The sequence below is a fragment of the Terrapene carolina genome, unplaced genomic scaffold, assembly GCF_002925995.2.
Source record: "Terrapene carolina triunguis isolate 2854851 unplaced genomic scaffold, T_m_triunguis-2.0 Scaffold58, whole genome shotgun sequence".
Classification (NCBI taxonomy): Eukaryota; Metazoa; Chordata; order Testudines; family Emydidae; genus Terrapene; species Terrapene triunguis.
In genome coordinates this window covers 47445544-47464402 of record NW_020664409.1, presented here as the reverse complement: position 1 = coordinate 47464402, position 18859 = coordinate 47445544, and the positions used below count along the sequence as shown (strand labels likewise).

Below are 18859 nucleotides of genomic sequence, written 5' to 3'. Positions count from 1 at the left end.
TCAGGAGATGCAGGCCTTCTTCATAAACCTGGAATACAGCTGCATTGTACAAGTAATGGGTTTGATTTCATGAAGAAAGAAGGAATTAAACATGGAGTGACACAGTTCTGCTTTGCATGCCCCATTAAATGGGAGAGTTCAATTTAGGTCAATGATATTTATCAATCACATGGCACCCAATTTACTGAACAGATGGTCTAGTGTTAATCCTTCCAGTCTTAATGAAAATACCATATTAGCAGAAGCTATGTTTGCAGATAAAGACTTAAACTAAATTTAAAGACTGAAACTTCAGGCAGATTATTAATAGACCCAGATCTTGTCTTTATACAGTGTGACCAGGGTGTATGCGGATGAACAGAACACATTCATTCATTAGCTGTGTAAGAACTGGCATTCAGAGTGTATGATTTATTTATTTGTTCTGAAATAAAGGTGGGAGCAGAGTGGAGAAGGGAGAAAGGAATATTACACAGTTGCTAACATTCCATTCAAATTGTGTAAATGTGACTTAAACGTCAGTCTGTTCGTAATACTCTTATATTGTTATCAGTGAGAAATAACTGCTCCTTGGTTGCCTTCTCACCTTCATTAGGAGACACCCAGGGACTGCTGAGAGAAAAGCCTTTCTCAGTCTTGAGTTTGCCTGGGTGAGATCAGTTACACTGGAAATCATTACCACATGCTGTAGTCCAGTATGTTAAACTATTTACTAAGCTGGTGAGGCTTAACCAATAGATTTGTATTGCATCCTCTGGGCCAGACGTAGTCTCTGTGAGGCTGGATAGTGCAGTTTTTCCCCTTTCCCCCCAGCAGGGGAAGCTAATGCTCTGGACATCTCCTTCTTCTAGAAGAGAGGATGAGAATAGAGGACTTCCAGATGGGAGGTCTCTTTCTCCCACCAGGTGCTGCAGCTGCTCCACTGTCTGGCAGAAAAGCAGTGATCCTCAGTTAAGAACCAGCTCCTCCTACTGCTTCCACTTCAGATACCCCTGTCTGGTGAAATCTTACTTCACAAGCCAGTGAAGAAGCAGAAGGAAGGGGAACAGGGCTTCTCTAAGACAGGGAGAGCGGGTGGTGAGCGCAACCCCCCTCCCGCTTTCAGTGGAGGAGAGAGACCACTACTCCCCATTATTTTAGCCCCCATCTCCACTTATTTCTCAAGGTTTTAAGAATTATTAATTTTGTTCTGCTTCTGCAATTTCACAGTCTCTCTCTCCAGCTCTCATTTCTATACAGCCCAGTTCTTTCTGTATAGTACTTTACAGGACAAGATGATTTGATCCTGCTGAATATCTGGGAAGAAAATGGGAGATTGATTTATTCTAATCAAAAGCAAATTTATTTTTCTGTAATCAATACATCTTTCTTTTATCCAGAGTAATTTATGTTGGTCTCGTTAAATGATAATCCAGAATTCAGTTACAAAGAAGTTAGAGTAATGAGTAGATTTTTCTTGCATGAAATTCACAAAATGTATTAAATTGGCTTTAGCAGATCTTTTCAGGCCAGGGATTGATTTATTTAGGAGTTAATGAGGCAAATGATAAGTCCTAGTATCTGAGGAGTCTGTGTGGGTGGTGGACAAGGAATCCTCTCTCCCAGGCAGCAGAGCAATAGTGGAGACACTCTGTGGTTGCTACTGTAGCCGTTAGTTTGTCATACACCCTGAGTACCCCAATGAACGGTATAGAGCAGTGATTCTCAAACTTTTGTACTGGTGACCCCTTTCACATAGCAAGCCTCTGAGTGTTACCCCCCTTATACATTAAAAACACTTTTTAATATATTTAACACCATTATAAATGCTGGAAGCAAAGTGGTTTGGGGTGGAGGCTGACAGCTCGTGACCCCCCGCATAATAACCTCATGACCCCCTAAGGGGTCCTAACCTCCAGTTTGAAAACCCCTGGTATAGAGGGAATGGTCACAGATTTACCTTCCCTGGCCCATTGGTCCTCTTCACCCACAAAACCTAAACCACCCTACACAGTGGGATGCAGCAAGCCACCGTGGAGCCCAATTCCATTATACGGAGGGGTTAGGGGTTCCACCACAAAGCCCTTGTGTCTTTTCCCTTTGCACACAGGAACTGGAGTGGTTTCACTGTAGCCAGGGCCTTCTGCACGGTGCAGAGTGGGGCAGGGTTTATTCTGTTGGTTAAAAAATGATCACAGAATAATGACCTCCCAGAGCTACATAAACATTGAGGTGAAAGCAAACTATGTAGAGCAATAGACTGAGGTGGTTCAAGCAGTAAGAAACCTGCTCACTATGGATCAGTTCTTGTTTTGTCTGAGCAATGACAGCATCCCCTGAAGCCTTCCACATATGGTCACAATGAAAGTTATTTGTGATCTGAGAAGAGATCCCTTTGCTGAGCCCTAGGCAGGAGGAACGGGGGATTACAAAGCTGCCAACTGCTGCACCTCAACCCTTGTCTTCCCATATGCACAGCCCACCACTCCTGGGAAAAGGAGAATAGCTCTTGCTGCCTAGGATCTTAAGATCCTGCAATGGGGCAAATATGAAATCAAGAGGAACATTTAGATTAAATGGAAAAATCAGAGGCAGAAAATAGGGACTAATTGAGAACAGTGGGATGATGTAGCACTTTGGGACTCACCCCTGCAGCGCCTCCTGCTGGCTGTCTGGGAATTGGCTCACTTTCCAACTCCGGAGCGCCCTCTGCAGGCTGGAGTTGTCACCGCTCGCTGGCCCCCATGTCCCTCCCAGACCCCGGTGCCCCTTTATCTGGGGGTTCTGCCCCATCAGTATCCCCTCAGTCTCTGGGTCTCCCCTCCCCAGGGAACCCCCAACCCCCCGATCCCACCTTGCCTCAGTGTCTACAGCAAGTCATCATTTAGCCCCCTCTCACTGGGGCAGCCTGCAGCCTGTAATGGCCACTCATCATTGGCAAAGGGGAGTAGGACATGCTGCCACTACCTAGTCCTGGGCTGCCCCTTTGCAACTCCAGTACCTGGTTTAGGCCCTGCACAAGGCCCTGCAGCCTGGGGGGTTGTCAGGCTGGAGCTCCCAAGCCCCTCTTGCCTTTCCCCCAGCGCTGCCCTACCTCAGGTTCCTGCTCAGCTCCCAGGCAGCTAGGTCCTTCCATCTCAAAAGCTAGAGAGGCAGTCTCCTAAGCTCTGCGTTCACTGGCTGCTTCTCACAGCCCCAGCCCTCTCCCAGGGCTGGCTTTAACCTTTTCTGGGCCGGAGCAGGTGACCACCCAGCTACAGATGAGCTAGGTGCTCAAGCATCCTCAGCTACTCAACGTGGCACCACAGCTCCACCTCTAGATGAGAAATTTTGGTCATGGTTCAGTGGGTCAAATGTAGTGTGTGGAGGAGTTTTGGTGGAGTATCCTTGAATCCTCGGGTAGTCAGCTTGGATCTGACTTTAAAGGCATTTAGGCACCTAAAGATGCAGATAGGCACTTGGGGGATTTTCAAAAGCCTTCTTGCTCCCTCATTGCATAAATTATCGCATAACACTGACCAAAACAAAAAAAACCAAACAAACAAACAAAAAAAAGAAGCCCAGAAAGGAATCTCAGATGTTAGATTATTTAGCAAAAATCTCTAAAAATACTTAAAGCAAATAAACCTGTCATTTGCTCATCTGTAGATGAAATGTGTGTGTGTGTTTTCTTAAAGCTAATTCTATTCATTTTGTCTTTAGAGGGACAATCCTAACGTGCTGAGTGCACTTATGAGTGGGAACTTTTCAGGTTCAGGCCTTTAAACATCTGTGATAGGCACATTCTCATGAGTTCTCTTTCAGCATACATTAGAGACAGATTCTTACAGGGTTTTTTTCTTTTTCAGAAGGTGCTTCCGGAAAAGGATGATCTTGTACGTGACGCACAGAACTCCAAGATGTATATTTTAATTTCAATTCGCCACAGGCTTCCTGGGTGACCGCAAGTGACTTAATATCTCTGTGCCTTATTTTTCCCCCCCCAATGGGGAAATCATATTTTGATGGTATGTTCATTAATGCTAATAAAGCACTCCTCTTTCAGTGCCTGATCAAAAGGCTGTTTAAGTCAATGGGAATTATCAGGCCCTTAATGAATCACCCTAGGGCAGGAGTGACGTTTTGATACAGGTTTTAGATACAGCAGAGCCTGAAGGAAATTATGCTCTGTGTGCTTTTCCAGTGCACAGGCACCACTTTGAAAGTGTAATCCTTTTTAATATTGGGAAATGGTTTCCTCTAGGAAATAAGAAAAATGTTCTATCCAACCTCCCAGATGGGTTAGGATAAGATTTCATTAGGAGGGAAGCAGGTTTGTTTTGCACTGCTCCTCAATTCCTCCTAGTGGACAAATGGATTAAAGCTTTGCCATTTTTGGTTTCTTTTTTTAATGTCAAGTACACTTTGTGAACTGTAGAGGTGTGCCCTATTATCCTGACCTTTTAAGTCTACTTTATTTTGATAGGCCTTCCAAATTATTTCTTCTACACAAGCTAAAAACTGCTGCAGACATGTAATGGAAAGCCAGGCAAATTATACAATTCTGAAAAGGTCAAATGGCACAAGTACAGTATGCTTTTGCAATTCACCAAATATATATAGAGAACAGGGATACATCGTTTTTATTACAAGAAAGGGAGGAGAACAGAAAAAAGCCTTGTGATCTGCCAAGACTCTTATTGCAGATGATGAATCATCCACCTTCATTTAGTCTAGGGTTATGCTTAAACTAGCTTACATTTTTACTCTTTACGATCAAGTAGTTTGCAACTTTTATTCTTGTTCTCTGATAGTGCTTCATCTTTTTCTTTGTTTTTCTCATGGCAGCAAAGTCATCTATACATTGTGATTCCACACAAGTTGTGCCGTCAGTGGTTACTAGGCAAACAATGATCTGACCTTGATTATTTGAATGGTAACCTGAGTGGAAAATGCAGTGATGTATCTGGAGTCAGGATCTAATCCTTCTGATGGTAACCTTTGTCAAGGTACTCTTTTGAGAGTTATGTAGCACAATGAAAGCACTGTGTCATAGCCTCCAGAGATGGTGAAATATGATAGCTTTGTTTATTTTCCATATTTTGGCTGAGGAGAATTGCCTTTTGTCATCTTGTGCTTTGAGGGCTACTATGGCTGTAGTTACACACGGGATAAATTCCTGTAACTGCTCAATACAGTCTTGCTTTCTCAGGGTATGTCTACACTACCCGCTGGATCGGTGGGCAGCGATCGATTCCTGAGCGCTCTCCCGTCGACTCCTGTACTCCACCGCCACGAGAAGCGCAGGCAGAGTTGACCGGGGAACGGCAGCAGTCGATTCACCGCAGTGAAGACACTGCGGTGAGTAGGTCTAAGTACGTCGACTTCAGCTACATTATTCACATATCTGAAGTTGCGTAACTTACATCGATTCCCCCTCCCAGTGTAGACCAGGCCTCAGGCTTGGTCTATACTATAGAGTTAGGTCGACATAAGGCAGCTTACATTGACCTATCTCTGTAAGTGTCTACACTACAACATTGCTCCTGCTGATGTAAGTCGTCCACTACACTGACTTAATAACTCCACCTCCCCGAGAGGCATAGCGCTTAGGTTGATGTAGTTAGGGCGACAAAGTGTCTGTGTAGACACTGTGTTACTTACATCACCTTGCCTTGGGCTGTCAGCCCTGGGGCACCTGGGCTCCAGCTGTGAGTCCTAGGGCTAGGGGAGGGGGGAAGCTCTAGTTGTCAGTGCCCCACAATGCTCCATGCAGTTAAGGTGGTGGAAGTGCTCCTAGTGAGGACATACACCGCTGACAGAGGGGGCATAGTCTGGACATAAACCACAGTAGTAATTTCTGTGGTGACTGTACGTCGACCTAACTTAGGCCGACTTAATTTGGTAGTGTAGACAAGCCCTTAGTCTCCAACCTCGCAAAGTGTTTAAGCACATGCATAACTTTGAGTTGAGTGAGTGCTTTGCAGGAGTCTCATGGCAGACACATTTATGCTTGTGCTTAACTGCTTTGCAGGGCTGGGGTCTAAGACAGCAACACATTATTGAGAAATTACAGGAACCTATCACGTGGGTAACTGTAGTTATAATAGTGCTCAAAGTACAAGAAAACAAGAGGCACGTTTCATCAGCCAAATGTGGGAAGATAGTTATGCATGTGTGTAAGTGCTTTACAGGATCAGGAGCTAAGCTTTTTGTAATGGCTTCAACTAGTTTTTTGACACGAAAGGGAACTTTTCATTGTTCTTAGGCTACAACATGACTGTCTCTCATCTATGTAAATGCAACTGGTAGCACTTTACTGTACCCAGATCATGAAATGTGGTGCCTTACCCTGCAAATAGATGTTTAGTATTGACATCCATTGTTGTAATTGAATTTTAATGCATATTTGCTGAATTTTGGCCTATGTTTAGTCTAGTAAGGGAAAAAGTTGTTGACCTTCTGACTTTTGAAACTCCTACAAAACCAGTGACTTTGTTTCTGCATTTCAGTATACTTTCCATTTTTTTCTTTCTCTTTATTTTATTTATTTGTTTCTTTATTGGCACTTGTTCTAATCTAATTATATCAATAGAGTGAATCACTATAGTTTTTGCCACATAACAAAAACACAAAGATTAAGATCTTGACTCTGTCATAAGCATTGTATTATGACTCTCCAGAAAGTATACAATGTAATGAGAGTCAGGATCTGACAGCAGCTCCAACTCTTCCTTTTCTATCTTTAAGGGTATGGCTCCCCAGATTTGCATATTCACGGGGTTTGAGCTGGTAGAGTCTTTAACAGAGAGGATTATTCCCCCTTCCCCCATTTTTTATTAAAGGAACATTATACTCTTGGTACTAAGAGTAATAGTGATCTCTTTAGGAAGCATACACCTTGACTGTGACTCTTTCCTGTAGCTGGTGTCTGTGACCGGGTGCATCTGTAGTGATCAGGGTGCTAAAGTGGCTTCAATACTGTGAAGACTGTGGGTTGGCAGAGTTCTGTGGGTGGGCGAGCGTAAAAGGCAGATCTAGAATAAAGACGATTCCCATCAAAGTAGACTGGAGAACCAGAAGGGGTGTGGTGGTTTCGGCAGTTGTGTGTTCCCTTGTACGGAGCACCTTGGTTAGACTGCAGTGACGATAGAAGGGGGAGAGGGTGCTAGTCCACTGTATACATGGAGGAAAAGCATGCTTACCCCATAGCAGTCATTCCATTGAAAGTAAGGAAAATTTGTGTCAGAGCGTGGGTGTGGTAAAGTTGTTGCCCTGTGCAGTGATGATAGGAACTGACTGGACTCAGTTTCCCTTATGTACAAAGAACTGAGGACAGAGAGGAAGACCCCAACTGTGGGCTCTGTGCAAAGGAATATTGATGGTAGACCCTCCAGGTAACCCTCCAGATGCACTATTTAATGATATCATAACAAGCTCAGAGAATTGATACACTGGAGGACTTGGGGGGGGGGTAAGAGGGAGAGAAGTACTCAAGAAGGGAGCATGGATCCAGGAGTGATAGATCAGAATCACCTAGCAGAGAGGAAGGGCAGAGGCACAGTCTGCTCCCAGGAGGAGCTAGCTGTGGGCAAGGCCCGGAATGAAAGACACACCAAGGCGGGAGCTCGGAGGGTGAACAGGATGGAGGAAAGAAAGCTGTGTGAAAGGCTCCAACTGCTGTGTTCCCTGTCCTCAGGGCCGGCTCCAGGCACCAGCTTAACAATCAGGTGCTTGGGGCGGCCAAGGGAGAGGGGCGGCACCTGCGGCAATTCGGGGGCGGCAGGTCCCTCATTCCCTCTAGGAGCGAAGGACCTGCCGCTGAACTGCCGCCGCCGATCGCGGCTTTTCCCCCCCCCCCAATTGCCGCCGCCGAGCGAGATTGCGATTGCGGCTTTTTTTTTTTTTTTTTGCTTGGGGTGGCAGAAATGCTGGAGCCGGCCCTGCCTGTCCTACATCCTGCCATGTTTGGAAAGTGAGGATTAAAGGTACATGTGGTGAGAAGAAACAGACTGGGTGTGTTTGTGAATAAGAAACTATAAAAACAGGCGAGGCTGCGCTGCTCATAGAGTAGCTGAAGTAGCATCCTGTGACAGTGTCTGGCTGTGTCTTTGTTCATTTTTCTCTTGCACTATATGGGTTTGTCAGCAACATCAGCCATTGGGTTGGGAGAGAATAGAGCATGCATACATGTAAGGCAGATGACAGACAATCAAAAAACAAAACTATTATTAAATGATGGTGAACAATAGCATATAACTGAAACCTGGTGGGATAATTTTTAAATTACTTTACCACAGCACAGTTATAACATATACTCAAGAGGCAGCTAGAGACTGCAATGGAGATGGGTGCACCATTTTGCTAGGTGTTGTTCATAGACATATAAGAGAACAGGGAATTGGCGACAGATGACACTAAGCATCCTAGAAAGAACAGGAACCAACACAGGCTAGATCACGACACATCCCAGATTAAGGGGCAGTTTGGAGTCTCCTTGATTGAATTCCCTGGAACAAGAGGAGTGTCTCTCATACACAACATCCTTTGTGGGATGCACATTACTCCCATGCTGATCGGCTCCACAGGCTGGTGTGGAGGGAGTGACACCAGACAGTTGGGGCAGAGCAGTTTGTGAAAATAATCCATTTTAACCTTTTGGGTTGTAAAGATTGAATATTTTTTTCACCAGAAATGACTTGCGTTTTGTGTCTTTCTATTCATTTTTCTAAATATTACATGACGGCCACCTCTGGGGCTAGAACCCAGGGTCATCAAAAACTAGACACTTGTCTCTGCAGCTTGAATTAAACAGACAGGCTCTGCAGCGGCTACAGACTCACCTTGTCTGTGGACTGGACACGGATGGGGACACAACACATGCAAGCCAGTGGGTTACAATTATATTTGAGTAAATGCTGGCAGAATTCCTAAAAGCTGTGGTTCTGATAGCAGGTATATTTTACAGCACCTAAGTGCTGTGCCTTAAATTCAAACCAAAACAAAGATGGTTTTCAGCTCCTAGTGAGTGAGTGCGCCAGAAGCTAGGGCAGAAGCCTTGGCATGAGGAAATGGATCCTACTTCTGGCTCTGCCACTTGCTTGCTGTGTGCCTTGGGAAAATCACATAACTCTTTCATGCCTCAGTTTTCCCGTTTGTAAAATGGGGCTAGTGATACTTATCATCCTTTCTAAAGTGACTTGAGATTTAGGGGAGACAAAGCGAATATCTTTTATTACAGATGACTGTAGCCAGGAGCCCTCGCAGAAGCACTGAAGAACTGTGCTAAAGACCTGAACCGAAGCAGGGATTACCATAAATTTCACGAGAAAGCAGGATACAAACACTTACAAAAGCACGAGAGTAGATCTAAGTGGATCACTCAGTGCCAGAAACCAAAACCTACCTGCAAGCAGGGCCGGCTCCAGGCACCAGCCCACCAACCATGTGCTTGGGGCGGCGCCTGGAGGGGGGCGGCGTGGCGGGGCACTCCGGCCCGAGAGCTGGGCACGACTGGGCTCGCCGCCCTCCAGCCGCCGGGGAGAGCGGAGCCGCAGCGGGTTCGCCGCCCTCCCCCGGCGCTCCGGCCGGTCGGGGAGAGCGGGGCCCGGCCGGGCTCGCCGCCCTCCCCCTGGCGCTCCGGCCAGTCGGGGAGAGCGGAGAGCTGCGGCCAGGCTCGCCGCCCTGCCCCCGGCGCTCTGGCCGCTGGGGGCTCTCCGCCCTCCCCCCGGTGCTCTGGCCGCCGGGGGGCTCTCCGCCCTCTCCCCGGCGCTCTGGCCGCCGGTGAGAGCGGAGAGCCCCGGCCGGGCTCTCCGCTCTCCCCCCAGCGCTCCGGCCGGTCGGGGATTGCGGGCCCCCGGCCGGGCTCTCCACCCTCCCCTGCCGCAATGGGGGGGCCGGGGCGGGGGGCGGCTGGTGGCTTTTTTGCCTAGGGCGGCAAAAAAGCCAGAGCCGGCCCTGCCTGCAAGTATGTTTTCCTAGCAACAGATTTCTATTCAGAATGAGCGGAGTCTTTTCCACTAGCAACCAGAACTGTGTAAACTAACTAGACATGGTTGCCCAACACAAACACTGTGAAAAGGGCCTTGAAACTTTTTATATGGCGCAAACATTAATATATGTAGCAATTTGCAAGAGCACGCAGATGTGTTAGTTAAATCTTGAAATGTGTTAATTAATCCACAGCATCAGATGAATGAATCTGTTAATGATATCTTTGTTCACATAGAAATAAGCATGCTGCCCACAGTGTGATGAAAATCCCATGGCACCAAGTCTCAGAGAGGGCTCACCTGAGTCGGGCTCATGGGGATCAGTCTGCAGGGCTAAAAATTGCAGTGTAGATGTTCAGGCTTGGTGCAAGGCGACAGGGTCTCAGAGTCTGGGTTCCAGCCTGAGCCTGAATACTGCAATTTTATAGCCTTGTGAGCATGCGTGTGAGCCTGAGTCAGCTGACCCAGGCCAGCTATGGCTGTACTATGGGTCTTTAATCGCAATGTAGACATATCCACAAAGATATTGTTATGAGCTAGGTGAAACCTCATTATAGGTTGAATTAAAACCCAGTTCAGATTGATAGGTATGAACTCACCTTTCCATTAGCATTAGTGTAAGCATAAGCCCCCACCTAAAACAAATGGTGTGTGTGAGAGAGAGGGAGAGAGAATGAACTGAGATGAGACAAGAAGGGAGAGCCATGCTTCCATGCTGATGACCCTCATTAAAAAAAAGTGTTAATTAAATTTGTGACTGAACTCCCTAGGGGAAAATTGTATGTCTCCTGCTCCGTGGTTTTACCTGCATTCTGCCATATATTTCGTGTTATGGCAGTCTCGGATGATGACCTAGCATATGTTGTTCGATTTAAGAACACTTTCACTGCAGATTTGACAAAACACAAAGATGGTACCGTTATGAGATTTCTAAAGATAGTTACAGCACTCAACCGAAGGTTTAAGAATCTGAAGTGTCTTCCAAAATCTGAGAGGGATGAGATGTGGAGCATGCTTTCAGAAGTCTTAAAAGAGTAACACTCTGATGCAGAGACTACAGAACCTGAACCAGCAAAAAAGAAAATCAACCTTCTCTTGGTGGCATCTGACTCAGATGATGAAAATGAATGTGCATCGATCCGCACTGCTTTGGATCGTTATCGAGCAGAACCAGTCATCAGCATGGAAGCATGTCCTTTGGAATGGTGGTCAAAGCATGAAGGGGCATAGAAATGTTTAGCATATTTGGCACTTAAATACCTTGCAACGCCAGCTACAACAGTGCCGTGTGAACGCCTTTTTTCACTTTCAGGTGACATTGTGAATAAGAAGCGGGCAGCATTATCTCCTGTAAATGTAAACAAACTTGTTTGTCTTAGCGATTAGCTGAACAAGAAGAAGGATTGAGTGGACTTGTAGGCTGTAAAGTTTTACATTGTTTTGTTTTTGAGTGCAGTTATGTAAAAAAAAAATTAATTCTACATTTGTAAGTTGAACTTTCTCCATAAAGAGATTGCACTACAGTACTTGTATAAGGTGAATTGAAAAATACTATTTATTTTATTTATCTTTTTTACAGTGCACATATTTGTAATCAAAAATAATAATATAAAGTAATCACTGTACACATTGTAATCTGTGTTGTAATTGAAAGCAATGTTTGAAAATGTAGAAAACATTTAAAATATTTATAAAAACTTTAAATTGGTATTCTATTATTGTTTAACATTGCGATTAAAACTGCGATTAATCGTGCCTAATTTTTTAAATCTAGTTAATTTGTTTTGCATTAGTTGCTTCAGTTAACTGCAATTAATTGAGAGCTCTAGTATAAACACTGAGGTAGTCATTCAGCTGGAGACAGAAGGAGAGAGAAAGCACAGGTGGCTGACTCTACTGCCTGGTGGTTAGAACACTCAGCTGGGAGGTGAGCAACCCAGGATCCAGTTCTCCGGCTTCAATGACACAAGGAAAACAGAGAAAATACAACTTAATTAATTTTGCAGATGAAACCTTAACTTTTGGAATTTCCCTAGCTTTAAATATTCCATTTATCATTTAAAAACAATTTTTTTTCTAAAAAAAGGAAGTTAGCTTTCAGTTAAATCACTTGAAACCCACGTGGCTACTGTGACAGATGTGAGACCTTGGAAGTGTCGAATCTTCAAAAGACTGTTATACTGAGGTGCGCCAGATGCTATGGACACAGAGATTATTCAAAAACTTGTGTATATTTAAACATTATACGTATCTGTGTGAGGCAGGGATTGTATTCTGGCTCCATGGTGGAGGTTTGCTGAACTTCATCCAGGAATTTAAATCAGTGAGGGGTAATTATTGCAAATCCTGGGAATGGTAAATAACTCAAGGGAAGTATCTCCCCTTGTGGAGAACTATATATACTGCTTCAGATGGGGTTCAGGATGCCAAACTGACAAAGAAAAGGCTTTTGGTACAAACTCTCAGGCTTAATGACTCAGAGGTGCTCATTTTGACCCTAAAACTAACATGAAACTGTAACTGAGAGAAGTCAAAACCCTGCTGGAAGGGTTTGAAGGACTGGAACCTGCTGGGGTCTCCATGTGGAAGATGGGTGGCAGCTGGCAAGCTCAGTTTGCATGTAGATGTTTTCTCTCTAATGCTTTTGCCCTAAACTAACTGTACTGGGCTGCGTCATTATTCCTGACACAGAGTGAGCAGCAGGTGCTGCACTAAGGGCAGAGCGACTGGGATGATCACAGTGAATTGCAAGGGGGCTGTAACCCCCAGTCTGGAGGGAGAGGGACGCAGGTCCCTGCCTATGGCCAGGTGCTGGCTGGAGGCCTAAGACCCATGGAAGCTCCCTTGAGCAGGCGCTGGTTAGCCTAGTGACTTCTGGCTCTATCCAGAGCACACTTGGCTCTGCCAGCCGCAGCCAGGGAGGCTTGGAACGTGCTTCAAAGAAGGACCCGGCCAGCTCGAGCAGTAACCCCAGCAACCGGGGCAGCCCCGCCCTCGTCCTCAGCGCCCGCGCTGTGACTGCGCGAACTGGGCCTTCCCGGCCGCCGTCGGGCTGTGCAGTCAGGTGGGTGCTGTCACATGACCGCCCCCGCTGTCTCAGCCGCGTCCATCAGCTGCCCTGGAGCCGCGGAGCCTGGGAGCTCAGCGCCGCTGCCGGAGACGCTCAGCGGGCCCGGCCACAGACTGAGGGGGTAAGAGCGGCTCCCCGCCCCGGCCCGGGACTGAGTCTCTCTGCCCCGCTTGGAGGTGGTGACGGCGGCTTTGCTCCCCCTGCCCCTCCCTGGGTGCGAGCGGGGAGAACAACGGAGCGGGCTCGGCCGCTGCCTCAGCGCCCCCGGGCTGCCGAGGTGCTGGGAGCCCGGAGCAGGCTGGGGCTGAGCTCGGGGTGGCGCCCCCCGCAAGCACCTCCCTGCCCCGGCGTTGAGGTCGCTGCCTTGCTCGAAGGGCTCTCTGCTGCGCAGCTGCTCGGTGGGTTCGCGGGAGGAGGGTAATGGGCTCAGGCTCTCGCCGAGGCCTCCCCTGAAGCTGCTTTACTTAGACACCCCTTAGTGCGTGGAGCGGCAGGGCCCCTCCTAGGGTTTTGTGGGCAGCCTGGGCACATCAGTGCTGGGATCCTGCAGTGTGACTACTGCACCCGTCTGTAACACCAGCGCAGTCTGCTGGGCTCTGCAGGGCTTCAGCAGGCTGCTTGTGTACAGCAAAGTGCTGCACCCCCATTCAGTTCTCTCTTGGCCTGCTCCTACTTGCCTCTAACTTCCCCATCCTTGAGCTCCCTAAACCCTCTCTTCCAGTCCCCACTAATCGGAAGAGCATTTAAAATGGACCCTGCTACTTCCTCTTAAGAATTAGGTCATAGAGCCCTTTAAGGGACACAACGGACATGCTGGTGTGTTCACAGTAAGGCTCCCAAAAGTGCAATGTTGAAGGGTGTATTTATTTTCTCTTCCTCCATGAAATAATAATGGGAAGTAAAGTTGCTTTTTTTTATTCAATAATAGAAGCGAGGGGTTGTATTGGGGAGTAGAGAATGGAGAAGAGAGATTCTGCTTCTTTGTGGTGGTGGTCAAAGACCTCCAGGCTGGTTGGGTGAGGTAGTTCTAGTTTAGGGTGTGTGGAGTTCCTGCTCCTGCCAGGCTTCAACCTGCTGCAAACACGCTCCTTGTTTTGAAATCAGAATCAGATGGAGATTAGGCCATAAAGGAAAGAGAAATGTCTGTGAAGGTCGCTGTCTGTGATATTGAGACCTAGTGTTACTGTTATTGCCAAAGGGTAAATGTTTATATAGCATGATATGCCAGTGAAGACTTCTGATTTTTGGATAGTTCTTGAGAAGCAAGACTTGATGTCCCTAGGGGAATGACTAGCTGTAAGACAAATGACTAAATTAAATGAGGCCTAAATTATGTGATACATGCTGAATAGGACATATATGCCTTTTCTAATTGAGAGCTCCTGGGTACAAGTCACACCGCTTTCAAGTTACTTTTAGGGCTACTTCTGGAGTTGCAAAAATGCAATTTTTTGAAGCAGTCTTTATTCAAATAACTTCCTTGATTGTCTAAGTGAAACTTGTTTTAAAACGTCTCAGATATGTTTGGGAAACATTTCTTTAAAGCTGGAGCAACTTCATTATTGATGCAGCCAGACTCTGATATGGGGAGCAGAACACAAAGGAATACATAACAGTGGGATGGGATAAGTTCAGTCTGACATGTTTTTATTTTCCTTTTTTTTTCCTCTTAGAGAATTTTTTCATGCATGGCTTTCGTTGTCTAAATGAAACAGTGAGAAACTTTGTGTCACTTCACAAACTCTTCTCATTTTCTGTTGTGGAGTAAATGCGGGAGCTTGGCTCTTCTGGTCTGTTCTTATTGCAAATGTTGTTTAGTTTATTTTGCTATAATTTTTTCCATGCCTATGATTGTCTTAATATTGCATACCCTATGGTTAATTGTTTACTGTTCCTGACTGACCTTTCTGACCTGTGGTGTTACCTACCTTGAAAAGCTTACTGAACATTTACTAACCCAATGACTTTGTGTACTCACATAAGTGAAAAATACCTGTGCTGCCTTGCCTCTAAGGCAACTCTTCCTGCAATATAAAGGATTACAACAGTTTTGTACTGCATTTGAATTCTGTTACAATCTTTTTAATTAACATATTCTGTTTTGCCTTCTTTTGTTTTCTGGCTTCACTCCGTTTTTGTTTTTGTCCTAAAATAGACCGTGATGTTTCTGTTTTACTTGTGTTGTCATTAATGTCTGTTTCCTCTCCATCTTCCTTTCTCCATGCACTTCTGTTCCTTTTATCTCCTTGCATTGTGGCTTTTTTAAACTTTCTTCCTTAGATACTCTCTGTATGTACATCCCCACCACAGTCTCTAACCTGCTGTGAAGGCTGATGGAAATCTCTACTGCTCTAATATTCCCTCAGTTTTCTGGCTGCTGTGGAGGCGGTGGGAAGTGTCTGCTACACTCTGACATCCTCATCCCCCAGTGAATAACTCAAGTATTGACCTTGACTAATCAACAGCAAAATAAGATGACCTGACTTTGATTCTTGTCAGTAACTTCTGCTTATGTACACTTTTCATTATCAATAGTTTTCACTCTGCTACAGATTAGGAAAATGAAGCAGCTAGCACTGGAGATGCCTGTACACTCACTGCATCAGTGAACACTATGTTCACATTGGGAAGGTCATCCTAACCATAAGACCAGAAACTTTTTTTTTTTTTTTTAAATATAGAAAAGGAAATCTTAAATTGTTCATAAATGTCCTTTTTGCCACAGGCAAGTGGATATTTTTCAAGCCCTGCAGATCTCCAAGGCTGAGGCTTGGTGTGAAGAAATTTTCAGCTTTTTAAAGGAAGAGTTGAAGACTTTTGTCAAATACAATTTGTTTGAAAGTAACTCATATATAGGTTTGTTTTCCCACTGTTCATGCTTTTGTAAGTCTTTCAAGTGCTGTCTTTGACGTGACTGTCAGAATTGAGGTTTATGCATCTCCAAACATCATCCCTTTATCAACAACCATAACTTACACCCATGAAGAGTTTATATTCTTATTTAGCTAGAGAACTACTTAAAAGAGGTAGTAAAAAATGCTTTAGCCTCTGACAATTATCCTCTATTGTGAATGGGTTTTGGAGAAAATTTCTATGCAACATAAACAGCAGACAATCAATTAATATTTAAATTAGTTTTAGTATATACCTTATCCCATGAAATATTTTCACATCATTGCATGAGCACAATGTTTTTTCATTGTGACTTAAAATTAATGGAAGAGGAAGATGTTTGATTTAAAAGTACAGGCCAAAGTTTTCAAAAGCAACCTGTGGTTTCCTAGGGGTTTTTTTTTTGGGGTGGGGGAAGGGGGATGCCAGACTTGAGATTCCATAAAGAGGCCTTATTTTTAGAAAATACTTGGTGCCCACACTGTGAAAACTATCTCCTTTAAGGTGTCCCAAATTGGACACCTAAAATCATTAAAAAAACTGCTGGAAATCTTGGGCACATAGTCTGTCTGTGTTCCTAATTTATTGTACTTGTCTCAGATCTGACTCATAATGTATTTCTGAACAGATTTTAAATCGAGATTAAAATGGATATCAGAGGTGCTGTGGATGCTGCTGTCCCAACAAACATAATTGCTGCCAAAGCTGCTGAAGTTCGGGCAAACAAAGTAAACTGGCAGTCATATCTCCAGTAAGTATAAACTGACCGTGAATCATTGACAGCTGCATTTTCTACTAGCTTGTGGATTCTTGTGAATATCCATTATGACGTGTAACATGAGAAATGTCATTCTATCATGACACTATGAAAGTGGAAAAAACCTACAGTGAATGGAAATAGCTGGGATAATTTCCTATGGACTTATTTCAAGAAAAGGAACTTTGTTTTTTGAATTCAATACAGTGGTCCTCAGAAACATTGTTTTGAAGACAAGTTTACTAAAATTGATTACATTCAACCTACCATTGGAACAGTGTTTCCTCCCAGAAAGCATGGCCAAATAGGAAAAGCACAGGACTGAGGCCAGGTTTACATGAGGAGTGCTTTGCCAGTATAGGTGTACTGTACTTGCAAATCACTCCGATTGTGTATGCAGCTTATACTGACAAAACTGCAATTTTGTTGGCATGGCTTAGTCCAACCCCTGAACCCCCCTGAACAAAGTAGGTATACTAGCAATAGCGGAGTTTTGTCTGTACAGTAACTCCTCACTTAACGTCCCGGTTAACCTTGTTTCATTGTTACATCTCTGATCTATTAGAGAACATGCTCGCTTAAAGTTGCGCAATGCTCCCTTATAATGTTGTTTGGCAGCCGCCTGCTTTGTCCACTGCTTGCAGGAAGAGCAGCCCGTTGGAGCTAGCTGGTGGGGGCTTGGAACCAGGGTGGGCTGGCACCCCCCCCCCCCCATCAGCTCCCTGTGTGGCAGCTGCCCAGCAGGCTATCAATTGTCAGGCAGTTCAGGTGTTCGTCCCCCCACTGTCATGTGCTGCTCCTGCAATCTGCTTTGGAGCTGCTCCCGGGAGCCTCCTGCTTGCTGTGCAAGGGGAGGGAGGGAAGAGGGGTGCTGATGTCAGGGTGTCCCCTTTCCCCCGCTCCTGTACCCTATCTCTACAGAGCTGGGGGGTGCACACAACAGAGCTCAGGACAGAGGGAACTGGAGGGAGCTTGCTGGCAGCAACTGCGGTCTCAACTTGCTGATCTACTTAAAAAGGCAGTGTACTTACACTGGGGTCAGCGTACTTAAAGGGGCAATGTGCATCTCTCTCACTCACACATGGGATGTGTATGTCACTCACTCACACACACGGGGTGCGTCTCTGTCTGTCTGTCTGTCTCTCTTTCACACACACACTCTCACTCACACACATGCACCTCCCCCCCGCCACTTTGGAAACTGGAGGGAGTGATGCGCTTGAGTGGGTTCATCATCACGTTCAGTTTCCGCAGGGAATGTTTGCAGCCACTGCCATGCGTATATTGTGTCTCCTCCCTCCATTGGTGCTGCCTTGTAGAATGTGGAGTTACACTAACAACAATGTGCTCACCATTGAGGGCTCAGCTGAGTGTTAGTTCATGATTTAGCAGTAAAGCATTCCCTGGGAAATAGCCCATCCTCTTCCACCCTGTGACTCCACCACCTCAACCAAGCTTCACAATCATCATTGCTGTGTACAGTATTAAATTGTTTGTTTAAAACTTATGTCTTGTCTGGTGAAAATTTTTTCCCTGGAACCTAACTCTCCCCTCCCCCCCATTTACATTAATTCTTATGGGGAAATCGGATTCGCTTAACATCATTTCGCTTAAAGTAGCATTTTTCAGGAACATAACTACAACGTTTAGTGAGGAGTTGCTGTATAATAGCATTGAAATTGAGGCTTTTTGCCAGTGTGTGTGGTGCCCCGAGGGGGCCATGCTGAAGTTGCTTAATTAGGGCAAACTGTAAAGCATGAGGCAGACAATCCCCAAAACTGCTAGTTATTCTAATACTTAGATTCACCAAGCCAGCAACAAAACAGTTTCTACAATACCTTACTGGTTACCCAGAAGCCAGAAATACAGTTCCCTTAAAAGAACCCAGCCTTGAGCACCCACCAAGACAGCCAAATCAAATATGATAAGGATTACTGAAAATCTTGTTCATCGTATAAAAAGTTCTACCAATCCCAAAGGATTGGACACATTACCCACCAGGTTAATGAATATCTTAGATCTTACCCAAATACACGCTTACAGCCAATTCTTATTAACTAAGCTAAAATTTATTAGAAAAAGAAGAGAGTGAGTATTGGTTGAAAGATCATTATACGTACAGACATGAGTAGAGTTCTTAGGTCAGTTTCATAGTAGAGATGGTGAGCTTTAGAGTTGTAAAGAGTCCTT

At 45.2% G+C, this 18859-nt stretch overlaps 1 protein-coding gene across 1 annotated transcript in view; it reads left to right on the top strand.

The window, feature by feature from the left end:
- Window positions 1–13044: 13044 nt before the first annotated feature.
- ATP6V1H (ATPase H+ transporting V1 subunit H) overlaps window positions 13045–18859 on the top strand; it is an 86839-nt gene continuing 81024 nt past the window's right edge. Inside the window, exons 1-2 of the mRNA XM_026662024.1 lie at window positions 13045–13141; window positions 16541–16663. Of these exons, the coding sequence (XP_026517809.1) occupies window positions 16560–16663 (104 nt within the window). The 5' untranslated portion in view covers window positions 13045–13141; window positions 16541–16559. The remainder of the gene's footprint in view (window positions 13142–16540; window positions 16664–18859) is intronic.